Source organism: Apostichopus japonicus, chromosome 13 (genome assembly GCF_037975245.1).
Source record: "Apostichopus japonicus isolate 1M-3 chromosome 13, ASM3797524v1, whole genome shotgun sequence".
In the NCBI taxonomy this organism is placed as follows: Eukaryota; Metazoa; Echinodermata; class Holothuroidea; order Aspidochirotida; family Stichopodidae; genus Apostichopus; species Apostichopus japonicus.
This window is the reverse complement of record NC_092573.1, coordinates 8,126,753-8,149,133: the sequence shown is the minus strand read 5'-3', so window position 1 is coordinate 8,149,133 and position 22,381 is coordinate 8,126,753. Positions and strand designations below refer to the sequence as shown.

Sequence of the window (22,381 nt, the reverse complement as noted above, 5' to 3'; positions counted from 1 at the left end):
TATTTATTTGTATTTTTCACAACATATATACAAACAATTGTAGCAAATACAGAGAGTTATGGAATGTGAAAGGAAGTGTATCAAAAATCCCTTATGGGCTTATCTAGTGATACACTCCCTGTAATCTATATTACCTTTTGTCTAAACTTGCAAGAAAAATGTTCATATTGTTTTCTATGTATTAAAATCAAGGTCAAGTTGTTTTGTATGGTGAAGTGATTGCATTTACTGAACTGCATTTATTCCTGGGAATATTTACTATAATAGTGGAAGAAAGTGTACAAATTTAAACTTCTGTAACAAAATATCTGATCTTTCATTGTCAGATTCTCAGCAAATGAGCAATGTTTCATAGAATATGTGATAATGTTCATACCGGTTCGATCTTTTGTTTTTTGACTGCTCACTAGGAGACTGTGGCTGAAGGTGGTGAAGCTAGTTTCTCAGTGGAGAGGACCCAAGGCTCACAGGGGTCTGTCAATATCCGCTGGGAGCTTGAAGCTCCAGGCAGAGGTGACATCAGCCCAACTGAGGGTGTTCTACAATTCCAAGAGGTATGTAGTCAAACCGGATGCCTAACTTGTCATTGCTTAATAGCCATTAGGGAAACAGTCCCCTTACAGCGAAGTTGCATTTCCAACCCGACCTCAAGCGGGGGAGCTCGGGTTGGGCTTATCTCGAGCTTCAGCTCTGCTTACACCACTTATCTTAACCCTATCACACGGACCAACGAACATGCGGTTTGCTCGCGGCATTAGCTAGTGTGTCAGCTATATGCAAGTGATCAAGAGATAAACGTTGTTCACAGGCATGCACAGCTATAGCTACAGGCGTACATACAGTACTCGCGACATATGATCGTATGAAGAGTATTCCGTGTCTTAGTTCCCTTTAGCTGCCGGTTCGGATTTTCGTGATTTTTATTCACCGGTTCCTGATTTTTCCGCGTCTGGCTTGCCTTTAATACATAACACCAGACGACCGCTAATTTTCATAACCGACGCTTGGAAATTTCCCAAACGTTACTACATCCAAACCTGAGATTTTCATGTGCCTCGAATCCATAGCTGTCGCATTAGGCCTAACGCTATGTTGTAACATTGAGAAACCGGCCTCTGAATACGGTCTATATTTTTGTTCAAATTAATGCTGCAGAAGTAAATGCAATTTTTTATTATTAGAAACATCATTGGAGTTGTTTTTAGTTCTTATCATTCCTTTATATCAATCTGGAAACGTTAAACAGTAATCCTACACTAGTTACGTTGTCACTATTTACTTAGTTTGATTGGCCTAAGCTTAAATTTCTAATTGAGCTTGAATGGAGTTAATAATAGTGACGAACAAGGATGTTAAACACTAAGTTCGGCATATTTTTTATTTGTTCATAAACGGAATTATATTGAACATAAGTACAAAATAACGTCGGAGTGTAAGAATTAGGTATTAAAATTAACATTTTGGTAAAGATTGAAGATGGATGATTTGTTTGAGATACTTTTTGAGATGGAAAGTTTGGGTAACTATTCTTGGCGCTTTTCGGGCCATTAACACATCTAGTAGGTTAGGCCATTCGCTATTCATAAACACATGGTTACTTGGTACGGACAATCGTCATCTTTTTTATCTTTGGAATTTTTTTGGGGGAAATCCTTTTTCTTTTTCCGCGGAACTCCTGAGGTGGTTTAGTAGGGGCCTATACATACACGAGGATACATACAAGCCTTTGTTACATGCATGAGAAGAGTTGCATTAAGTACAATGTACCAATTTTGAGGGAAGACTATTTCATTACTAGGGTTGTGCGGGATCCCGGTAGTCAAGTGAATACCGGCATCCCGATCCCGGCTTTGACTAACCCCGATCACAGTGCAATGTGTAACTACTACCGGTATTGGGAAAACAACTGGTTATTACATTCGTTTCGGTATCATTCCCGGGAATCCAGGACATAATAAAAATATCTACGTGTTACTATTTGAATTAGAGCAAAGAAAACACGTTTATTTCTGGTTCCTGTGTTCTTAGTTTGAATAATATCTTATCAATTTACGCACTGGCCTAGACATATTAACGAATCAACTTTTCACGTAGTAATTTGGACCTGTAGGCTACACCAAATATCGAACGTTAGTGAACTCAGCATGTTACGAGACCTCAAAGTTATTCAGAAATTTTCGTTATTTATTCTTCCTTCAAACGATGATTGTGAAGGTTCCCATGTACAAAATCTCACCCTTATGCATTTCACCACATTTTGTGATAATAATTATAACGATTTAATAAATTTTGATCCAAAACCGAAGGGAGCATATCAAATTAAATCCATTTTCGCACAGGACTGTATATTATTATAGCATAGGGTACGGTACTGTTATACGCACTGCTGTTCGGTACTTGAGAGTTGATGCTGTAATGAAATGGATTCGTTTATTAATGCGGGGGGGGGGGGTTCCACGATGTCATTTCTAGTTATCTTTCGCTACTTTTTTTTATTTTTAAGAACTTTTGTACGAAGATTGATATTGTACGTATTGAAAGTATATTTTCTAGAGTAAACAACAGCCGATTAACGATATAAATAAATCTGTACTATTCTTATATATGTAGTTTATAATCCCGTATTTATGTAGCCCCTAAGTTACATTATTGTTGTCTGAAGTTCCAAACAGGTGGGGACTTGTTGATAGTTAAAAACTTTTCATTGTGAACTTTTAAACTTAAAGTATTAGTAGTAAGTCGAGTCCTGTCTTTCCGACATGCTTAGTGATTCCCATTAAATTAAATTGAATTTAGGTAAAAATTCATGCAAACTAGGTAGGCATCGGCCGATCCTAATTCTAAGCCTACATCGAAAGTTACGCCGTATACACCTCGCAAGAAAACCACGATAACCTTGAATGAAAAAACAATATTTTGCACTTGAAGATCTGTCTTCCCCCAAAATGCAATGATAAGGTCTAGACTCAGTACTTCTTGATACATTGAGTTTCCAATTACTAGTCAAAAACATTTTCTGGAGAAAAAAAACGTAAGATATTTTTCACAAAAATTGATGATTAGATAAGTGCCTCCTCACAATCAACGAGCCGCCCCGAAATTCGCTCCCCTTACGTAAAACTTCTATATATATTACACGTGGAAAAACACGAGTTTTTACACACATAATTCCCATTGACATTGGTCACGGAACATAAGTAGGTCATCGACATTCGAACTTGCCCAAGTTCATCGCACCATGGGAACGACCCAACAGATTGAACATTATGTTACATTTTCCCGCCATCTGGACGCCGATTGTAAATTTTGGTGTAATATGCAAATTATGAACGGTACTGCCCTTGGTTAAAACTTAAAACTATTGCGACACATACAAATTTTGGGAAACTGTTGTATAGAAGAAACTTTTGTATCAAATGTAAAGTACTGTATGGTAGGCCTACTATAATTTATAAAAGACGGTTTTCCTCAGGTGATAAGGAAAAGGGATGTTTCGGTGAACTCGATCTCTTTGTATAATACTTGGATACTTAAAATGACCATGCTGTACATGCAGTTTCTATTTCTCTTTAAGTAAGCTCTACTTAGCATTGTTATCCGTTGTGGATCTTTATTGGAATAAATACGAAATGTATTTTTTGACGCCAGTATTTAACGGTAGGCCTAAGCATTTCTTAAATTGTTGACTGAGCTTCAAAATCCATTTTCAAAAAGTCTGTTTTCATGAAGGTTTTGTAAAATCGACATATAGCTAGGGTAGGAAAATATTAACGAAAGTTGTTCTATTATACAAATAAAATACATGTTTCTCGTACTGAGATCTGAAGGGGAAAAAACGGGCGGCTATCGTTCTTCTTTTCATGCGCTTATACTAGTTTGGAATATGTGGCAACCTTTACGTGATTTCAGAAATGGCTCTTGTTCTTGGAAAAATGACTCCCAGCCATTATTCATTTTTTTATATTAATGTTCTTATTATTATTGTATATTGTTATATTTTTCATTTCACTATTGGTTATGATACTTCAGGTCCTCGGGAGACGTTAGCTTTACGCTAACCGAGTTAAATAAATATACAGAGATTTGATCACGGGTGCCAATTTGTATCTACGGATCCCCTTAATTTAAAATAACATTCAATGCTAACAGCATCCTATTCTTATGAGTCGAATAGCACATAATATCAATAGGATGGTCGGAGGGAGGTACCTTAGATTATGAAATTGTGTTGCGGGCGCTGAGCGAGTGTATGGAGGGCCCGAATGCCTGACATTTTTTATTTATTCGCATTTTTATCCAGGGTTGCTTATTCAGCAAAAGCTGATTTCCAATAAGGCCCTGCTTTTTACATTTAACGTTATACATAAAAAGTAAAATATAGCAATACAAAAACAATTAAATGTACAGATACAAAACAATTAACGCTGTAAGTGGAGACAACTAAAAAAAAAATGGAAATAAAAGAATTATCAAAAATTGGGCTTGCAAATAATAACTGGAAAGTTTTGGAAACCAACACTATGCTAGTTATTTCAACATGCGCGTTGAAACTTTTGATACCCAAGAGCTGATATAATGTAATAGCTGAACAAAGCCCTGGAAGCAATATAAGAAAAATATTGTAAAAAACAGCAAATAAGATTCATAATGCAAAAGTTATCATTGTAATCACTCTTTGGTGAAAGGATTGGTGTGCCTACGACATGAAATTGAAACACAGTAGAAGACTTTCAGTTTATCTCCAATATTTTTCCATCCAGTTCACATGCATCATGGACTCGCAATAACATAAAGAATATAATTTTGCCTTTCAGCTATGTATTTGCCAGGCATAAAGCTGACACATCAACCTTTTGTTTAACTGCCTTTATATAAGCAGATACAAGAAAACGGACTGAGAAAGATTGTATTTTAACAGAGTCGGTGTTGTTTCACAAGGGCGTAGGAACCGGGGGGCTGGGGGCGCCAGCCCCCCCGCACCCCCCTGTAAAAGATATGGAGGGGCGGAAGTATCATTCCGCCCCCCCTCCCCCCGCTTCGCTTTTCTGTCATCCTAAATCTGTGTTATTATTTATATATTACATAGAAACATAGTTACAAGATAGTTGAGGTCTTGACATGTACAGAGATGAGTTTTAAATGCAAGTCTTCCACTCAACACAGTACATGTTAAGAAGTCAATATCATTTCAGCTATACACTCTATACTGTCTTGATTGCTCATTGAAGTGCATATAATCCCTTATGTCCTGTGAAACTGGTTTAATTAAATTAGTTCGCATAAGCGATCTTGTGGTCATTCTTATCTTGCTCATCTTACAAAACCTGCTCAACCATGTGTGGTATAGCCAGATAAGCAGCCACTTTGCAACAATTCAAGTGGAAAATTTTGCACCTTCGGTGTAAGGGGACTGTTTCCCTAATGATGTGCAAAACTGTGTAATATCTATTGGGACGATCTTGAAACAACATGCCGAGATCATGTTAGGACTACAGAGGTTATTCTAGTCTTTAAAGAGGTGTCTGGCCTAACACATAAAGATTCAATTTTAACAACAAATTTAAACAGCAGACGGATATATTCTTAGCAGACGTATTTAGTTTTGTATCTTAAGAGGTATTTTAGCCTAATCACTGCCCTAACAAATAAAGATTGTATTTGAAGTTAGATACTGTTAATATCACATTGAGCTTGAAACAGCAGACAGAAATAACCTTGTGGTTCAAAGGATTGTGTTTGTCAAGTCAACTAGATAGTGAGCCTAACCACCCAGCCTAACACATAACAGTTGATAATAAATAATTTGATGTAGTTGATACTATCTGATGTCTTATTATCAGTTGTGATATTGAAGGGGCAGGTAGAGCTAACCAGCTGCATTACTTTTCACTAATCACTGTAATTGTATCATTTCCTCAGGGAACACTCAGAAGAAGAATCAATGTCATTGCTCTGGGAGATGAAATATTGGAAGGAGAAGAAAGATTTGTCATATCCATTTCATCAGATGAAGATGTTGAAATATCACCAGTTAATAGTGAGTCTATATGAGACCAAGATATAAAATATTATGCCAGTACTTTGTAACATAACTTGATAAATTTATAAAGTTGAAACATGATTTCTTTCATGCGTCACCTTGTTCTTGCTTACTACCGCATTTTAATTTTCAGTGGGACATTTGGTTGGTTTATTTCATCATCCAAGCTGGCAAAGATGATCACTTTCAATAAAAGCGAGATATTTTAGATAAACTTTCAGACTTTAGCTTGGTCTCTTTAACACATAGAGGAAAAATTGTTTTATAGAGAGAGATAGAGATAAAGAATGATGATTGGTCTGCACTTTAGAAGATCACAGTGGAGTGTTTTTGATTCCACCAATCAGATTCTTGGTAGTCATTTGAAATCTCATTCACGTTTAATCTTGTGAAACCATCCTTTGTTTTCTAATTGCTTCCAGATAAAGCAACAGTCATCATCCAACCTGATGAGGGCTCGTCAGGACTCGTGTCCATCTTGCCAGCATCAAGGAGTGTCCTAGTTGGTGAACCCACGCCTACCCATGACGGCACAGTTATGATACAGTAAGAATATTTTGATATTTGATCAGCAGATAAGGTCAATCTTTAAAACCGTTTGTGTTTTATTGTTTGGAATGGTTCAGAACTGACTACCATTCAACTAGAAACTAACTCTCCTCTTAATGGAAGCTTGAAGATGTGAAGGGAATAAAAGGTGTGAGGCAAGTGGGGAATGTTTGAAATTTCTGAATAAAAAGTATCAATTTACCATTTCAGGACTTCTTTCCTCAACCTTGCAAAATTGAATACAATAAACCCTTTCTCTTATATTTTTATTGCTGAAATTTGGTGTGTATCAATGTGAAATGATGCTGTGGTAGTGGTATTCAGATGTATCACATTTTCAGGAAATTGTTATAAAGGCATTTAGAAAACTTGACAGCAATCAAGTGTTACTCTTTAATACTTACAGGATCACCAGAGGTATCGGTATTTTTGGTGAGGTTGAGGTCAGCTGGCAGATAACCCCTGCAGATAGTAGTACATTCCAAGATACCTCAGGAAGTGTAACATTTATGGAGGATCAAGGGGAAGCAACCATTATTGTGCAGGTATGTATGTCTTTTCGTCTTTCGAATGAGTAATATGAAGTGTTCTGTCAGTTCATTATAAATGCATAAACATTGATGAAACATATTTTGGTAGGTTCCTGGAACGTTAATTAAAGAAGTTTGTTAGAGTTGGCAATGTGGTATTTCTTGCCATTTGTCATATCAAATTATTTTCTTGAATTAGTGTTAAACAATGTCTAATAAACACCGACAAGGCTCCTATGCTGTTTTGCAATGGTAGAGAAAAAAGAAGAAGTTGCATGTAAAAATTTTAAAAGTTAAACATTTTGAATTAGCAAGATGGTATTTGGTAAATATTTCAACTCTTCGGTGACCTGAACATCAACAAGTCCTGTCATGTAATAAATAGAGTGTATCCAGAAAAACAAAATAATTGTGCTTTTGTTCTCATAGTCAGAGAATACAAGCATAGCACAGGTACACAATGTTTCTCTCTCTTTTCTCTCTCATTTTGCACTCTGTGGCATTTGTTCCTCACCAATACAATACAGACGGTTGATGACTCAATTCCAGAGTTAAAGAGAGATTTCTCCTTAATCCTGGCTTCTATTACCGGTGGAGCCTTGATTGATTCTACCAGTGGAGCCAACCAGGCCTCAATCACCGTCGTAGCAAGCGACAATCCTTTTGGGATCTTTGAATTCCAGCAACCTCTTCAGGTGACCGTAGATGAAGATGTTCAAGAGGTGAGAGGGGCATTTCTTTGGCAACTATGTAGTTGTTATGCAATCCTTACATAATTGTAAGATAGTCATTATGAGCAGATATCCTGAAATGTGTGGTAAGCTTGTCTTTTTGTAACTCCCATAGATAGTTCTCATATTGTAATACTAATATATCTATATGTATTTATATAGTACTTTACATAAAACAATATCTCAAAGCACTTTACATGGGACCAGAGAAAAATTCTTAAAAAGTAGAAAATGAATGACACAAAAGTAATAAAATAGTCAAAGCATAATCATAGATATACAAATCACCAAAACTAGTGAAACTGATGTGAACGAGGTTAAAACCTGTAGAAACAAGATTAGTCATTAAAATGACAGATAGAAAGATTATAATAATCCAGACTACTCATAAAATACTCTGATAAACATGAAAATGTGTTAGATTTGTATGACGAATAAATTAGACTTATAAATTGGTTTTGTTAGTTAATTGTGATTGATATTCTTCATGTTTGTTATATTTCTATTTATATTTCATTCTTATATTGCTTCATAAATCTTTCTGTTCCAGGTTCACATGGTTGTTGTACGCCAGGCTGGTATCTTTGGGCGTGTTCAGGTCAACTATACCACCATCGCTGGGACGGCTACTTCTGATGAGGATTACTTGAAGAAAACCAACGGTAAGACCGCAGCATTTGACCTCGGTTGTTTATCTCGACCTTAGACTAACATTGGCCCGATTCACATATCAAAAGTAGGTTAGACCAGGTACATCTCTGTTATGAAAATATTGTAGGCTGTGTACTTGTTTGAGTAATAATTTGGTTATCGTGTGTCGCATTAAAACAACAAATGAACAAAACTCAGTTCAGGATCAGGCTGTTTGATGGGAAGTGTCAGGTTGGAAACAAAACCAGGTGTTGTACTGTTATGATAACATTGTGAAGTTTAGGTGCTAGCACCATCTTTGGTGTACTGATGGTGTTATGAATGATCAGTCTATGTGTCGTAATGAGTAATGACAGAGAAAGTGCTATAGGAAATATAAAAGATTGATATTAACATACACGGATGAAGGAATGTGTTTTGTGGTTAAGGTTAGGAGGAATGAGGGCAGTAGTGTTTTATTGGAGCTCTTACGGTGAAAACCAGATAGATTATTGTAATGAAAACAGGAAAGAATGGTATGATATTGGTAAAGTGGTATAATCCAGTCATTTATAGACATGGTAATCTTGTAATTAATATGGGTTTATGCTTTAATTAATCAATCAATTATCATTTCAGTGGTCATATTTGAAGAAGGCAATGACATCAGGACTATCAGAGTCACCATCCTTCCCGATAGTATGCCCGAAGGTCCGGAGTCTTTCCAAGTGGTCCTGACAAGTGTAACTCTGCTCTCACCTCTGTAAGTAAATAAAAAACAACATTGTTTTCTCATTTTCATAATAATAAGTAAAATGAAGCGTGTAAGAAATAGGCCCGATGAGATAATTGTCCCAAGGGCAAGACCTGGCTATCAATGCCTCTGGAAAAGATGTCTGCCACGTTAGTAACATCAAACTACAATTGTTAACGTTGTTTCTTCCCTCACATTGAGTCAGAAGTGGTCTTTGACTTTCTTCAATTTAGTATGGATGAAGTATGTCTTTTATGTATCTACAAACAGTTTTTTTATGTTAGAGATTGAATTGTAAAGTTCTCCTTTGCACCAACAAGTCATACAACAAGTCATAACAAGGTAAATATTTTAATTATCATGCCGTGTTTGTGATCTGTCCATAAACTTAATGCAGTGTGTTTTGCTTTTTCTACAACAGAGACGTGAGTTACACAGATCAGAATGGATTGCAGTTGGACATGGAGCCAGTACTTGGACCAGACACAGATAAAGAGATCATCATAGACAAGAATGACAATGCCGAAGGAATAATTGAGTTCACCGACTCGTTACTAGAAGGTAATCACAGAACATAATGAAAGATTTACAGAAGATCTTTTAATATAATTTATACAAATAGTCACAAAAAAAAGCAAGAAAGAAAATGGTTTGCAAATGAGGAATGAGATAAGAGCACAACATATTTTTGAAAATGTGTTATTGATATTTTGAGAAAATAAAGTGCATAAATATTCTGGTTCTCTCCATGGTGGTTAGGAGTTTAAAAACTTGTCATCAGCAAGAGGGAATTGATTTTTATGAAAGTTTCTCAAGATGAGGAAAAATTTATGAGTGGAAGTTTCATGAATTTTAATAAAAATAGACAAATATTCAAAGGCTTGCTTTTTTTTACAGCATCATGATGAGTTTGCAGATGATACAGAACAGCACACACTGACCAGAAAATATTTTGCATTGTATGAAACAGTCACTACTAGTATCAACTGCAGGTTTTTAAATAGAATAGGCATGATATTCATGTGCAAATATTAAAGGCACTCAACACAAAAGTCATGTTGTTAGTTATGTGTATGTTTCATGTAAGTAACTTTGTGTGTGTTTTCATTTTCTACCTTGGTAGTTCCTGAAGATGTTGGAACCATCTCCATACCCGTTGTTCGCAGCGGTGGAGTCTTTGGCCGTGTTAGCGCCCTCTATACCGTAAAAAATATGACCGCGAGTCCAGACGGCATAGACTACATCCTGACCGATGGGGAGGTCATCTTTCTCGACGGTCAGTCTCGAGCTTCCATCCGAGCGACCATCATCGACGACCAGATAAAGGAATTCTCCGAGACTTTTACTGTCACCCTGAGCGGGCCTCTAGGTGGCGCTATTCTGGGTTCTAACCTCACAGAAGTGATCGCCATAAGTAAAAGTGACGGCCCCGACGGACTGATCAGTTTTGCAGCATCCGACTTGGGTAGGATCATTCCAAATCCGTCCAGCGCCAGAGATCTTACCTTTACCGTCGAATTGACCGGTGGTACAGATGAATATTTAACAGGAGCGGAGGTGAGTGGAGGTTTAGTTTGAAAGAAGAAAAAAACAAGGAAACTTTTATTCTCATTCCTTACAGTTGTATCTTCAATCAAAGATATATTGATGTTTTTTCCTAGTTAGCATTTCATCTATATAGAGTATTTAAGTCTGTATCTATATAGAGTATTTTAGTCTTAATCTATATGGAGCATTTTAGTATGCATGTATATGGAGTATTTGTATTGCTGCAAAATGGTTGGTCCATTGTGTTAACAGATACAGTTCACTGGAGTTGTAATGAACACTCAAGTAGCCAACATTATTAAATGTGAAAAGTGCCTGATTTTAAATTTAAGCTTTATATTCTTATTTCATGCAAAAGTTAAATATGTTGGTTTACCAAATAAATACCCATAGAGAATTGCATTCACTCTTTACTATGAGTTAAAAAAAATGTATCGTAGAAACGAGAAAATCGTAAACATTCTGAACCTTGTAACCATTCTCTTTACACACATTTTCAGGTACGGTGGCGAATACTCGGTCCAAACTCTGACGCCGTTTTGACTGAAACCGATGATGTTATGACCTCTGATGGTAGACTCCAAGGATCCGTGACTTTTGATCCCCAGACCAGGACATCCATGACCTTTGACCTACAGATCAGGCCATATTTCGGTCCGGAGGTCGAAGAAGTCTTCAGAGTTGAGATATATCAGGTCGTTGGTGCGGGCGAGGTCGTAAACAGCCGAAAAACTGCTCTCTTAACGGTAAGTCCCTGAAATAATATGATAGTGGAAAGTCAATCCGTGACTGTGCTGTATTTCACATTACAAAATAACAGTATGTCAATTAATACATATAATGAAATGGCAGGCAGTGCTAAGGTATAGAAAACCCATATTACTTACTTTGCTCCACTCTTACCCTGTCTCCGGTCGACATACGCACCTTTCCATCCATGTAAACTACGTAATTGGAAATGTCTTAGCACTGCACTCCCTGTATCCCACTTCTGAGGCACCGCCCACCTTCACCTCCTTCTTCACAATATACTATATGTCTGTAGATCTTCAAAGTTTTGGTGATAATAGAGGGTGCTCTTCAGTTCCGGGCAATTCTGAGAAGTAGTCTGACACGTTGTGTGACTTTTCTGTGGGTGTGGCGATGTTGGTATCCAAGTGCGAGGCGGCTGTCAATGTGTATTCCTAGGAAGCGCGCTTGGTTTGTGACTGGGATGATGGTGTTCTACAGACTTTTTCAACCTAGAATTTTCCACTTTTTTTGTAATAACATCAGTGATCTTCTCTTTGATCGTATTTCATTCTGGACAAGATTTCCTTTACTAATTTTGAAGCACTGAATATTAGTTTCTTTTTTGGCTTTTCCCGGTTTTTCTAATATTACATTTTTTCCAACATGTGTAAGCCTCTCGGTGCAAAAAAATCAAGTAATTTTACTTTTATATTTATCATCAATCCCTCCCTGCATGTTGTATACCAAATAGTTTCATTTTTTTTTGCAACCATTCTTTTTAACTGAGTCTTGTTTTCTGACAGTATTTCTTTTATAAATTTCACAGATTTTAAAACATGGCGACCCTAACGGCATTCTACAGTTTGACGACGAATCGCAACAAATGAGAACATTCTCTGAACCGAGTGATGACCGATCACCAACAATTATCTCCTTTGGTCTTCAAAGGAACCAAGGCACTATTGGAGATGTTCAGGTATATATCATGTTTACTGAAATAGTTTTTTTGTAGAGGTGTTTGTCATTTCTTCAATAACTGTGTATCTGTGTATTCGATAGTTGTGTTTTCTTAGCACATCTTTGTTTTTGTTTTTTATACTTTCATACTCATTGTTAACCTATTATAATGATGTTATTATCCCCCATAATTTCAAGTATACCCCAGGCTGCTCTGAAAAAAAAGCTATGCGTATTTCATGTTTTACCTACTAGCCATATGGTCCTATGCATTTACTAAATAGGGTCTTGAAAACCACCTTGAGGGCAGCTAAAAAAAAATCCAGAGAGCTACATGGCTTGTCCACCTGTGCTTTATATAATAATAATAATAATAAATACTATATATTAAAGTGTTGTTATCATGAAATACAACATGCTCAAGAGCACTGTACAAAAGAACCAATACCTGGAATATTAAATTATCAAACTTAAGAAAACCTCAAAGTAATAACAACAGCAATAAAAGTGAAAAATGATATAAGACAGGGGTATAAAACACAATAAAGAACATAAAAATATACATAAAAAAAAAATGGGCACATTCTTAGTTGTAAAAAATGAAATGTGGCATCCAATCATATTTCTTCATCTTATTAGGTCTACTGGGAAGTCCAAGATGAAAGGAAGAGCTTGGTAAAGACAGACATCTCTCCAAACAATGGAACTGTAGATTTCCCGGCGGGGGTCTCTTCGTCCCGCATATTACTGAGCATTCTTCCGGATCTCGACCCGGAGTTGGAAGAAACTTTCCAACTCGTCCTGATTTCATCTCAAGGTGGAGCTGAAATCAACCCCCTGTACAATGTCTCCAGATTCTCCATCAGGTAAATAACATTGTCGTAATATGTTCTTCGGTACCATAAATAATTTACCACCACGATACATCGTGCTCTACGATTTTAGTATCTCTATTTGTTAGCTAACATCTGGAAGAGCAAAGCTTAGCTAGCTACAGAAGACAATATGTGACAAATCCAAGGGAACAAAATATATCTGGAGGCAAAACTTTTAAAAACTGTCAAACAAATGTTGAAGAAGAAAGAAAGAAGAAATTATAAATTAGCTTGTGTCACCATTTGCTTATATTTATCTGAGTTATCTATTAAGTTTGGTGTTCACTGCATTCCGTTTGGCTTTTATTTAGACCAAACGACGACCCTCACGGAATATTCCAGGTACATGACGAAGACCAGTCCATCAGGCTGGACAGCGAAAGAACGAGGTACATACAGCTTCAAGTCAGGAGAGAGAGTGGTACCATGGGATCAGTCCAGATCAACTTTGAGCTGACCTTCAATGATGTAAGTAGAATAATGACGTTCAATGATGTAAGTAGAATAAAGGTAACCATGGGATCAGTCCAGATCAACTTTGAGCTGACCTTCAATGATGTAAGTAGAATAATGACCTTCAATGATGTAAGTAGAATAAAGGTAACCATGGGATCAGTCCAGATCAACTTTGAGCTGACCTTCAATGATGTAAGTAGAATAATGACCTTCAATGATGTAAGTAGAATAAAGGTAACCATGGGATCAGTCCAGATCAACTTTGAGCTGACCTTCAATGATGTAAGTAGAATAATGACCTTCAATGATGTAGGTAGAATAAAGGTAACCATGGGATCAGTCCAGATCAACTTTGAGCTGACCTTCAATGATGTAAGTAGAATAATGACCTTCAATGATGTAAGTAGAATAAAGGTAACCATGGGATCAGTCCAGATCAACTTTGAGCTGACCTTCAATGATGCCAGTAACTAATTACAAGAGCAGTAATAAATTAAAAAAAATCTATGATTTAATAAATAATTTTTGTTCAAAATGTTTTATTTACAAAAATTTATTCTCTTATCTGTTTCTCCTTAACAGGGAGTTACTGGAGCTGTCGTTTCGCCCAGAGGTTCCATGACGTGTGGTGATGGAGAGTCTATCTGCACCAAAGATGTGAATCTTATAAATAACGACATCTTTCTGGAAAGAGATACAAGCTTTACTGTCTCCCTGACTGATGTTCAGTATATTGGAAGTGATGGTAGGATATTTTCTTTTTTTGAAAAAACAGAAGTTTTGTTATCAGCATCAAACAGAGAGGATGTGTTCTCCATATATTAATTGTCACATGTTTGGTGTTTATTTCTCTAAGCTGCTATCATAAGTTTGTTCATCTTTTCCATGAGAGAGTTCACTTAATTGACTGCCTATCTAGAATCTGAAAGTGAAATTGATAGTTTGCCAAGTTTGGGACCTACAAGACTAATATAGGTTGTTAGGGATCTAGAAGGTTATTTAATAGAATGCTGAAAGTAATTAAAAACAAGGGGAAGGGGGGGGGGGTTGAGATTGGAGCGTTACAGAAGAATACGAGGGATGAATAAAGGGACTTTTGTCTAAGGAGAGAAACTATGATATTGTCTTATTTTCACATTTGATGTATGATAACTGTTACTGTTTTATGATACAAGACACGCAGACAAGCTGAAGTTTTGAATTCCTGTATCATTCTTTCAGAGCATGATGAGGATGTCATATTAATTCCTGTACCATTTTAAGAGCATGATGGTGGTGTCAATTTAATTCCTGTATCATCCTTACAGAGCATGATGAGGATGTCATTGTAATTCCTGTATCATCCTTACAGAGCATGATGGGTGTCGATGGTTTTTCTTCACCCATTTCTCTCCTTTTCTCTTCATGTTCTTACATAACTCTTTCCTTCCTGCAGTTACAATACCTCCCATCATTGACCTCGAACAATCAGCAGCAACTTTCCAAGTCCCTCAGTCGGCTGCTAACTCCAAGGTTGGATTTCTGCTGTCAGAAATAGTTATATCTGAAGGTAAGATCCCACTGTCATTCATTTCATTTTATTTTGCATATAGTTAAAACCAGTGTCTATACAGGACCTGTTTGCCATGCACATAACCTCCTTCCAGTCATCTGATGACAGAGGTGCCAGAGAGGATCAGGAGCGGTCCCTTATTGAAATAGTCTCAAGCAAAAATGAGTGAAGCTGATGGAAGCACTATTATTGACACTGTGTCAGAATAAAAAACAGTAAGAGTTGTGTGTAATCCCGCTGTAGCAATGCTTAATCAATATAAAACAATAGAGAAGCACCTCTACAGACCAGCAGTGCCTATTGTTTTGAAATATGCTGCACAATTGATAATGTCCTACATAGCCTGGCTGCAGTGATGGTACAGCCCTCTCTGTCTCAGACTAAAGATATAAGGTCCAATGCCTATTATTATACTGTGTTAGTATGGAAGCCTAACCATTGTTTCTTTGTAACATTGCTTGTTAAATGGAAAAAGAGTTTGGTGTATTATGTACTGATATCACTTTTTGTTTTCAGATAATTACCAAGTGGTAGTCATGGTGGACAGAGTGGGTGCCTATGGTGCAGTTGATGTCAACTGGCAGGCGGGATATCCTACTGGTGGTCTTCCAATAGGGTTCAATGAAGGAACTGTCACTCCTAACAGTGGCTTTGTCAGCTTTGACCATGGCGTATCTCAAAGGGCCATCACAATTCTGGTCAGTATTTCATTATTTAGCGGTTTGTGAAATAACAGTTTTGGTGCCTTGGCAGTCCAGTTTCATATTCAGATGATGTCATGTCATATAATAATCAATAATAATAAATAAACTTTCACATGGACTGTCCTTTGAATGTTGACTTTGTTTTTTCATTAAATGAAATGACTTAAATTAATTACCTGAAGAACATCACTGTATACTCATAGATATTATTTGTATTTTTTTTTTTTTTATGATTTATTTTCATCTTTAGTCATTCATTTCATTTATGTGCATATAGTTAAAACCAGTGTCTATACAGGACCTGTTTGCCATGCACATAACCTCCGTCCAGTCTTCCGATGATGGGGGTGCCAGAGAGGATCAGGAGCGGTCCCTTATTGAAATAGCGCCTTCCGGTATCATCAGTTTTGACGAAAATTCCCGAAATATTCTGGTTGATGAAACAGAAGGAGAGGTGAGCTATAAAAGATGTTAAATTGCTTTTTTTGTGTATTACAAATGCTAAGCAAGGTAATCAAGCACTTTTTGAACAAATGTCATTGATGACTGTAGGGGTGTAGCACTGTCATAATCAAGAGGCGGTACGTTCTGCCTTTCCAGGATGCTAGATTAAAAGCAAAAATCTGAGGCATAGTTAAGCTTTGCCTCAGTTCGTTTACCACTGCTGTTGGAACAATTTACCCTTGCCATAATTCATTTGTCAGCTTCCTCTGAGTCTGCTAATAATTTCAACTGTGATTCAAATATTTGTGAAAGCACATATTAATACTGATAGCAGACTGAAATCATGTGTGGAGTTAAACCGATGAACTATACACGTTGACAGTTATCCAAAATAAAGAGGCATTCATTTTGCCATATAACTCATTATATAGATGTAACATGTTTACTGAAGTCGAGCTAATCTTCTTTTGAATAATCATCTCAGGAATTTGATCACATTATTTCTACCCCCTCTTCCACTCCCCCTCCCCCTCACTCCAACCCTAATTCTTTCTCACCCAGACACTCATTCATCGTTCATGAACCAACAAATCTCTTTTTCATTATTCTGCAGGTCCAACTTGTAATACAAAGACAGCTTGGAGCTCAGGGAGTTGTGACCGTTGTATACCGGACTACAGCCTCCACCGCTGTACCCGGGCAGGATTATGTGGAGATTTCTGGCGGCGTGGTCCGGTTACTTGACGGACAACAGACGGCCACCGTCACCATCGGACTGTTGGCAGAGAATAGCCCCGAGCTGGAGAAAGTGTTCTTCGTTAACCTCACCTCGGTCGACAGCGGCGACGGTAATCAAGGTGAGTTGGAAACTCAACAGACTTCCACTGAATATTTATTCTGTGAAATATTATTGCCAGTGAGAAAGAAAGTTACAGGTTATTGGTATCAGGTAATTCTCCACATTATTCTGTTGTTGTTGAAATGGTATTATATTTTAAGTGGTTTAATTGACACTTGCAAAGTAAGTGGTTACAATTTCTGTAATTTCATTTTGATGGTTCAATACACCAGTGGATAAGTGCTCTTAACAGGATGGATTTTTTTTTGTAGTTAAGGCGACACTCTTCAAGATGGTAATTAATTAATCAATCTCATATTCTGCTACTCTCTGATTTATTCTGTCATTTTTGTAGAATAAAGGTACAGATTTTTTTTTTTTTAATAAATGGGACTGGTAACTTTCATGGTTTTCCTTATTTATCTGGTTGTTATCTGTGTTACTTGATCATTGTTATCTTATTTTAGGTGGTGGACCTCTACTGAGCACGCTCCATTCAGTTGCTATGGTAACCATTGATGCCAATAACGACCCGTTCGGTGTGTTCAGTATAGCTCCCGTTCTCGTGGAAACAACAGAGAGTGGTGGAGCTTGCAAACTGATTGAGCTGACTATAACCAGAACTGGTAAGCGATGTGGTCAGGTCAATGGAAGGTCATTGGAAAGGGGGTAGATTCTGTCCCATTTGAAGAACTTCTGAAATGTACTCAAAATTAAATTACATTATTAAAAGTTATCAGTATTGTCCCAAAATATGCAGGAAGGTTAAAATGATGGTCACTCGTGTTTGGAACTTCCATAAGTACGTACTACTTCCTGCAATGCATTACTTTCAAACTGAGATCATTCACTCTCTATTATGTACTCATTGCCTCAGAATTATTAAGGTGGGTGGCAAGGGGGAAGCGGTGGACGGGCCAGAATTCCATTGAAATTCTTGTGAGCAGTTTATACCATGCTAGATTTGGATAACATTTGAACTTAACAGCCAGCCACTAAACAGAGCTAAGCTTCAGAAAGCCAGCACAGCTTCGCTAACCGAACTAAGCTGAACTAAGCTTAGCATAGCTTCACCCAGCAATGCTTAGTTGCTGCATGCTAAGTTGATCAAAGCTGAACTAAGCCATGACAGCTGAGCTAAGCCAAGCTAATACTGAACTAGGACAAGGAAAGATGAGCCAAGCTTATAAAAAGCTTCATTAAATCAAAATAAGCTCAACTAAGAAAAGGTTAATTTCACTTAACTTCGGATTCACAAAAGTAAATTGAACTAAATGGTTTTAAATGTTCTTTTGGATTTCATTTTCTTGCAGGAGGACTCTTCGGCCAAGTTTTGTTACGGGTGCGGACCGTGGGTGGAGGAGAACAATGGGAAAGTGATGTCATCAGTCAATTTGCAAATATGACTGGCACAATCGGTGCTGCATTGTTGGCAGCAGAGCGGAATGCATCAGCAGGATTAGACTACAGAGTATTGGAGGAGTCCATCATATTCAGGGTATTGCAGCATTTTAATGTTATGTGATTGTACATCATATTCAGGGTATTGCAGCATTTTAATGTTATGTGATTGTACATCATATTCAGGGTATTGCAGCATTTTAATGTTATGTGATTGTACATCCTATTCAGGGTATTACAGCATTTTAATGTTATGTGATTGTCCATCCTATTCAGGGTATTACAGCATTTTAATGTTATGTCATTGTACAGTATATAACATCAATCAGCAAGTAATCAAATTATCAAATTCTGGTGGAACTTTTATCACTAGGACACTTTTTTAATGGTATAGTATCAATGAAAGCCAAAATAAAAAAATTCTTCCGGCGTAAGTTTATAATTTGTTGTAGTTTTGTGTTTGTGTCGTTTAGGGATGGGGGGGTGGGCTGGGTGCGAGGGGAATATGTTACAGTTCAGGAAATGGAATATCTTTAGTGAATGCTGAGCACTCACAGGAAATTTGCAATGTTGTAAAGCTGTTCTCTGTAGCAGAAATACGAGACTGCCGACTTCATTTTGATTTCCTAACCTCTCCAAATAGTAAACCAGGATATTTTACATTGCTTCTGTTGTTGTAACCATAAAGATGAATATTTATTGCACTTTTTTGTATTTGAAGGAAAACGAAAACAGTGACACCGTTCAGCTGGAAGTTTGCGACGACAATGAACCGGAACCAGCAGAGAGTTTTTATGTTTACCTAACCGTCGTTGCAGGTGGAGGAAGAGTCGCTGGCCCTGGGGATACCCCTCAAAGGGTGAGTGTCTCGATCATTACAGTGAATTATTATTTCTGTTATAGTCCCCAGAACTATGATTCTACTTTTAAAATTGAATTTATTTTGATATGTGATTGCTGTTTTTCATTTTAAGCTGGGTTAGCAATCGTAACTACGGAAAATCCAGATGGGTTAGTTGTTTGTACACTGTACGTTCATGTCATGTTTTACAGGAATGTTTGTGACATTATGAGCAGTTTCGATGTCCTGTTTCAGGGATGGCAGAATTCTGGCAATAGCCGGAATTCCGGCTTTTTCCCGATTTTGAAATTTGGTTCCGGCTCCACACGATCTTTCCGTCACAGTTGAAACAGGCATGAGCTTTCCCGCGAATTTCTAACTACTATCCTAACACACTGTAGCATATGCAAATTGGAGCCTATATCTCAATTTTTTCTCTGGATTTTCATAAAGTTCCAAACATTAGCTTAGATAGTCTTTGGGACATCCAAGTCCCCACAACTTTCAGGCCCTATGGGGCAAACCCTACTGGCATCCCTGCTGTTTATATTAGACAGAGATTCACAACTGTTTTATACTGTGGGTTTGATTTGCTTTGAAGATTGCAACTACATTATATATAGTGAACAAAAAAAAAAAATTGTCCCTACCGGCTGTGTGTAATTCACATTAACATATCTGCATAATCACATTAAAATTTTGAAGTCTTTTGCACCTATGAATATTAACGATGGTGTAACAGCAGAGGCCAAAGAATATATATTGTACCCTTTCAAGTAGTGCAACTTAAAAGTGCATTTACATGCTTAAATTAGAACTTCCATGATTTGAATGAAAAAAAATACTCCTAGTTGTTTGTTCCAATTTCAACTTCTCCTGATTCTAAACAATTTCGGTATCAACTGTAATATTAGAGCCTTACAAAATTATCAAAACTGGTAGTAGTGTTTCATTGTTTTAATCATGAATAGGCATTAAATGTATTGGAGACCCTCCCAAATATCCTTATCCCTGTATATATAATATCCATAGGAAATGTTTTTCTTTGTGAAGTATGTATGCCTGGGAATTGTGTTTTTTTGTTCATGGAAAATGCACTTTCTCTGAGTGGGGGGGGGGGGGGGGGAGCTTAAATGTATTCCTAACTGTGGTAATCAGGTGGGAGACCTTGACTGAGTTCATGTATTCACTTTTCTCAAGATGTATGTCAATTTTCTCTTTTGAACACTTTTCAATTTTCATGTAATTCCAACAGGGTTTCACAGAAGTCATCATCTTAGGTAACGACAACTTCAACGGGATAATCGGATTTAGCGATAGCTCCCTGTATGTCTCTGTCAGTGAGGACGTCGATCCCACCGTCATCCTGAACATGGACCGTGGGAGTGCATTCTTTGAGACGGTCACGGTAAGTAGCTCGTCTCTCTCTGTGACTTGTTACAGTATACTGTCGTGCAGTATAAAGATAATGATGCAATATTAAAATAATTCATCAGAAGCGATTGCTAATGTTCTCCTGAATCTTAAAAAAAATGTACAGAAGTTGGAAATAAGTGTAACCAAATAGTCATGTTATTATCAATACTGTCCTTGACTTACATTATAAGAAATGGGTTGAGAAATACTAAACAATGCATAATATTTACAAAAGGCCTTGTTTACAGGCATGAGCTTTTTCTGCGAATTCTCGGAATATCAATGACTTCTTTCTACCTCGGGGACAAAAACTATTATCCTAACACACTGTAGCATACACAAACTGGAGCCTATACCGCAATTTTGCAAAGTTCCATGAATTTTGTTTTACCCCAGGCTCATCCCTGTGTTTATTTGATATCCGGTTGTATGTAATGAAGCCATTGCTTTGTCTGAATGGGTATAACATGAAAGCTCTCTGTCATACCTGAACTGCAAGAAGAAAAAGTCCTTACAGCTGTCCTTGCTCTGTGATACATTTCAATTAAGTATGAGGTGCTTGTTTGACTTGAGTTTCAAACTAACTTTTCATAATTCTTCTATAATTTCTTGGTATTCTTTATCTATATTTAATACTTCCGGAGCCAATTATATGCTGCTGTTTCTGATACATATTTTAACAGATGTTTTAAAATTCTTTCCTTAAATCACCCTTCTTTGCAAAATAAGTCTGATTGTTAAACCAAAATATATCAATAAATAAACAATAGAAAAGTGAGCGAGAAAATATAAATAAAATTGAAAAGAGCACAACTTTTTTTCACTAGAATCGAATAGCACTGGTGACCTGTGTGCTGAATATTTGTTTTGTGAACAATTGATTATTAGCATCTTCATCATCATCATTCCATCATTACAGGTGGATTGGAGAGCAAGTTACAGTACATCTGGAGACATAAGTCTCGATCAAGAACTGACCAACCAGCTAGTAGAGGTAGAGGGCAGCATCCAATGTCCAGCCAGAGTTCAGATTTGTGAATTACCTATAACTTTGAAACAGGATCTGGTAATATGTTATTCTCTTTATCTGATAGTTTCTGAGATTAACTTATTATTGAAAATTAAAGTAGTCTGCATTTTACTACATGACAAACAGCTGTTGTTTTGTAGAGGGCAGCATACATTGTCCGGCCAGAGTTCAGATCTGTGAATTCCTATAACTTTGAAACAGGATATACAGTGTAGCATGATCCTTTCTATCTGGTAGTTGCTGATATTACCTGATTATTGGAAAATAAACTCCTGGGTCTATCTGTTGCTATTATGTATTTGATAGAGCGCTCTACAAATGATCACAGTGCTTTACAGAAACAAATATAGACA

At 37.0% G+C, this 22,381-nt stretch overlaps 1 protein-coding gene across 4 annotated transcripts in view; it reads left to right on the top strand.

Annotated features, from left to right (window-relative positions):
• The window catches only part of LOC139978228 (adhesion G-protein coupled receptor V1-like), a 101,787-nt gene that overhangs the window by 53,359 nt on the left and 26,047 nt on the right, over positions 1-22,381 (top strand). For all 4 annotated transcript variants that reach the window (XM_071988201.1, XM_071988197.1, XM_071988198.1 and 1 more), the window contains 23 exons: positions 411-554; positions 5,920-6,037; positions 6,463-6,586; positions 6,996-7,134; positions 7,647-7,841; positions 8,401-8,512; positions 9,120-9,243; positions 9,656-9,795; positions 10,358-10,791; positions 11,283-11,528; positions 12,341-12,490; positions 13,111-13,337; positions 13,658-13,814; positions 14,385-14,547; positions 15,238-15,351; positions 15,871-16,052; positions 16,336-16,512; positions 17,116-17,359; positions 17,808-17,966; positions 18,654-18,838; positions 19,463-19,600; positions 20,838-20,990; positions 21,918-22,064. In XM_071988201.1, the coding sequence (XP_071844302.1) occupies positions 411-554; positions 5,920-6,037; positions 6,463-6,586; positions 6,996-7,134; positions 7,647-7,841; positions 8,401-8,512; positions 9,120-9,243; positions 9,656-9,795; positions 10,358-10,791; positions 11,283-11,528; positions 12,341-12,490; positions 13,111-13,337; positions 13,658-13,814; positions 14,385-14,547; positions 15,238-15,351; positions 15,871-16,052; positions 16,336-16,512; positions 17,116-17,359; positions 17,808-17,966; positions 18,654-18,838; positions 19,463-19,600; positions 20,838-20,990; positions 21,918-22,064 (3,972 nt within the window). The remainder of the gene's footprint in view (positions 1-410; positions 555-5,919; positions 6,038-6,462; positions 6,587-6,995; positions 7,135-7,646; positions 7,842-8,400; positions 8,513-9,119; positions 9,244-9,655; positions 9,796-10,357; positions 10,792-11,282; positions 11,529-12,340; positions 12,491-13,110; positions 13,338-13,657; positions 13,815-14,384; positions 14,548-15,237; positions 15,352-15,870; positions 16,053-16,335; positions 16,513-17,115; positions 17,360-17,807; positions 17,967-18,653; positions 18,839-19,462; positions 19,601-20,837; positions 20,991-21,917; positions 22,065-22,381) is intronic.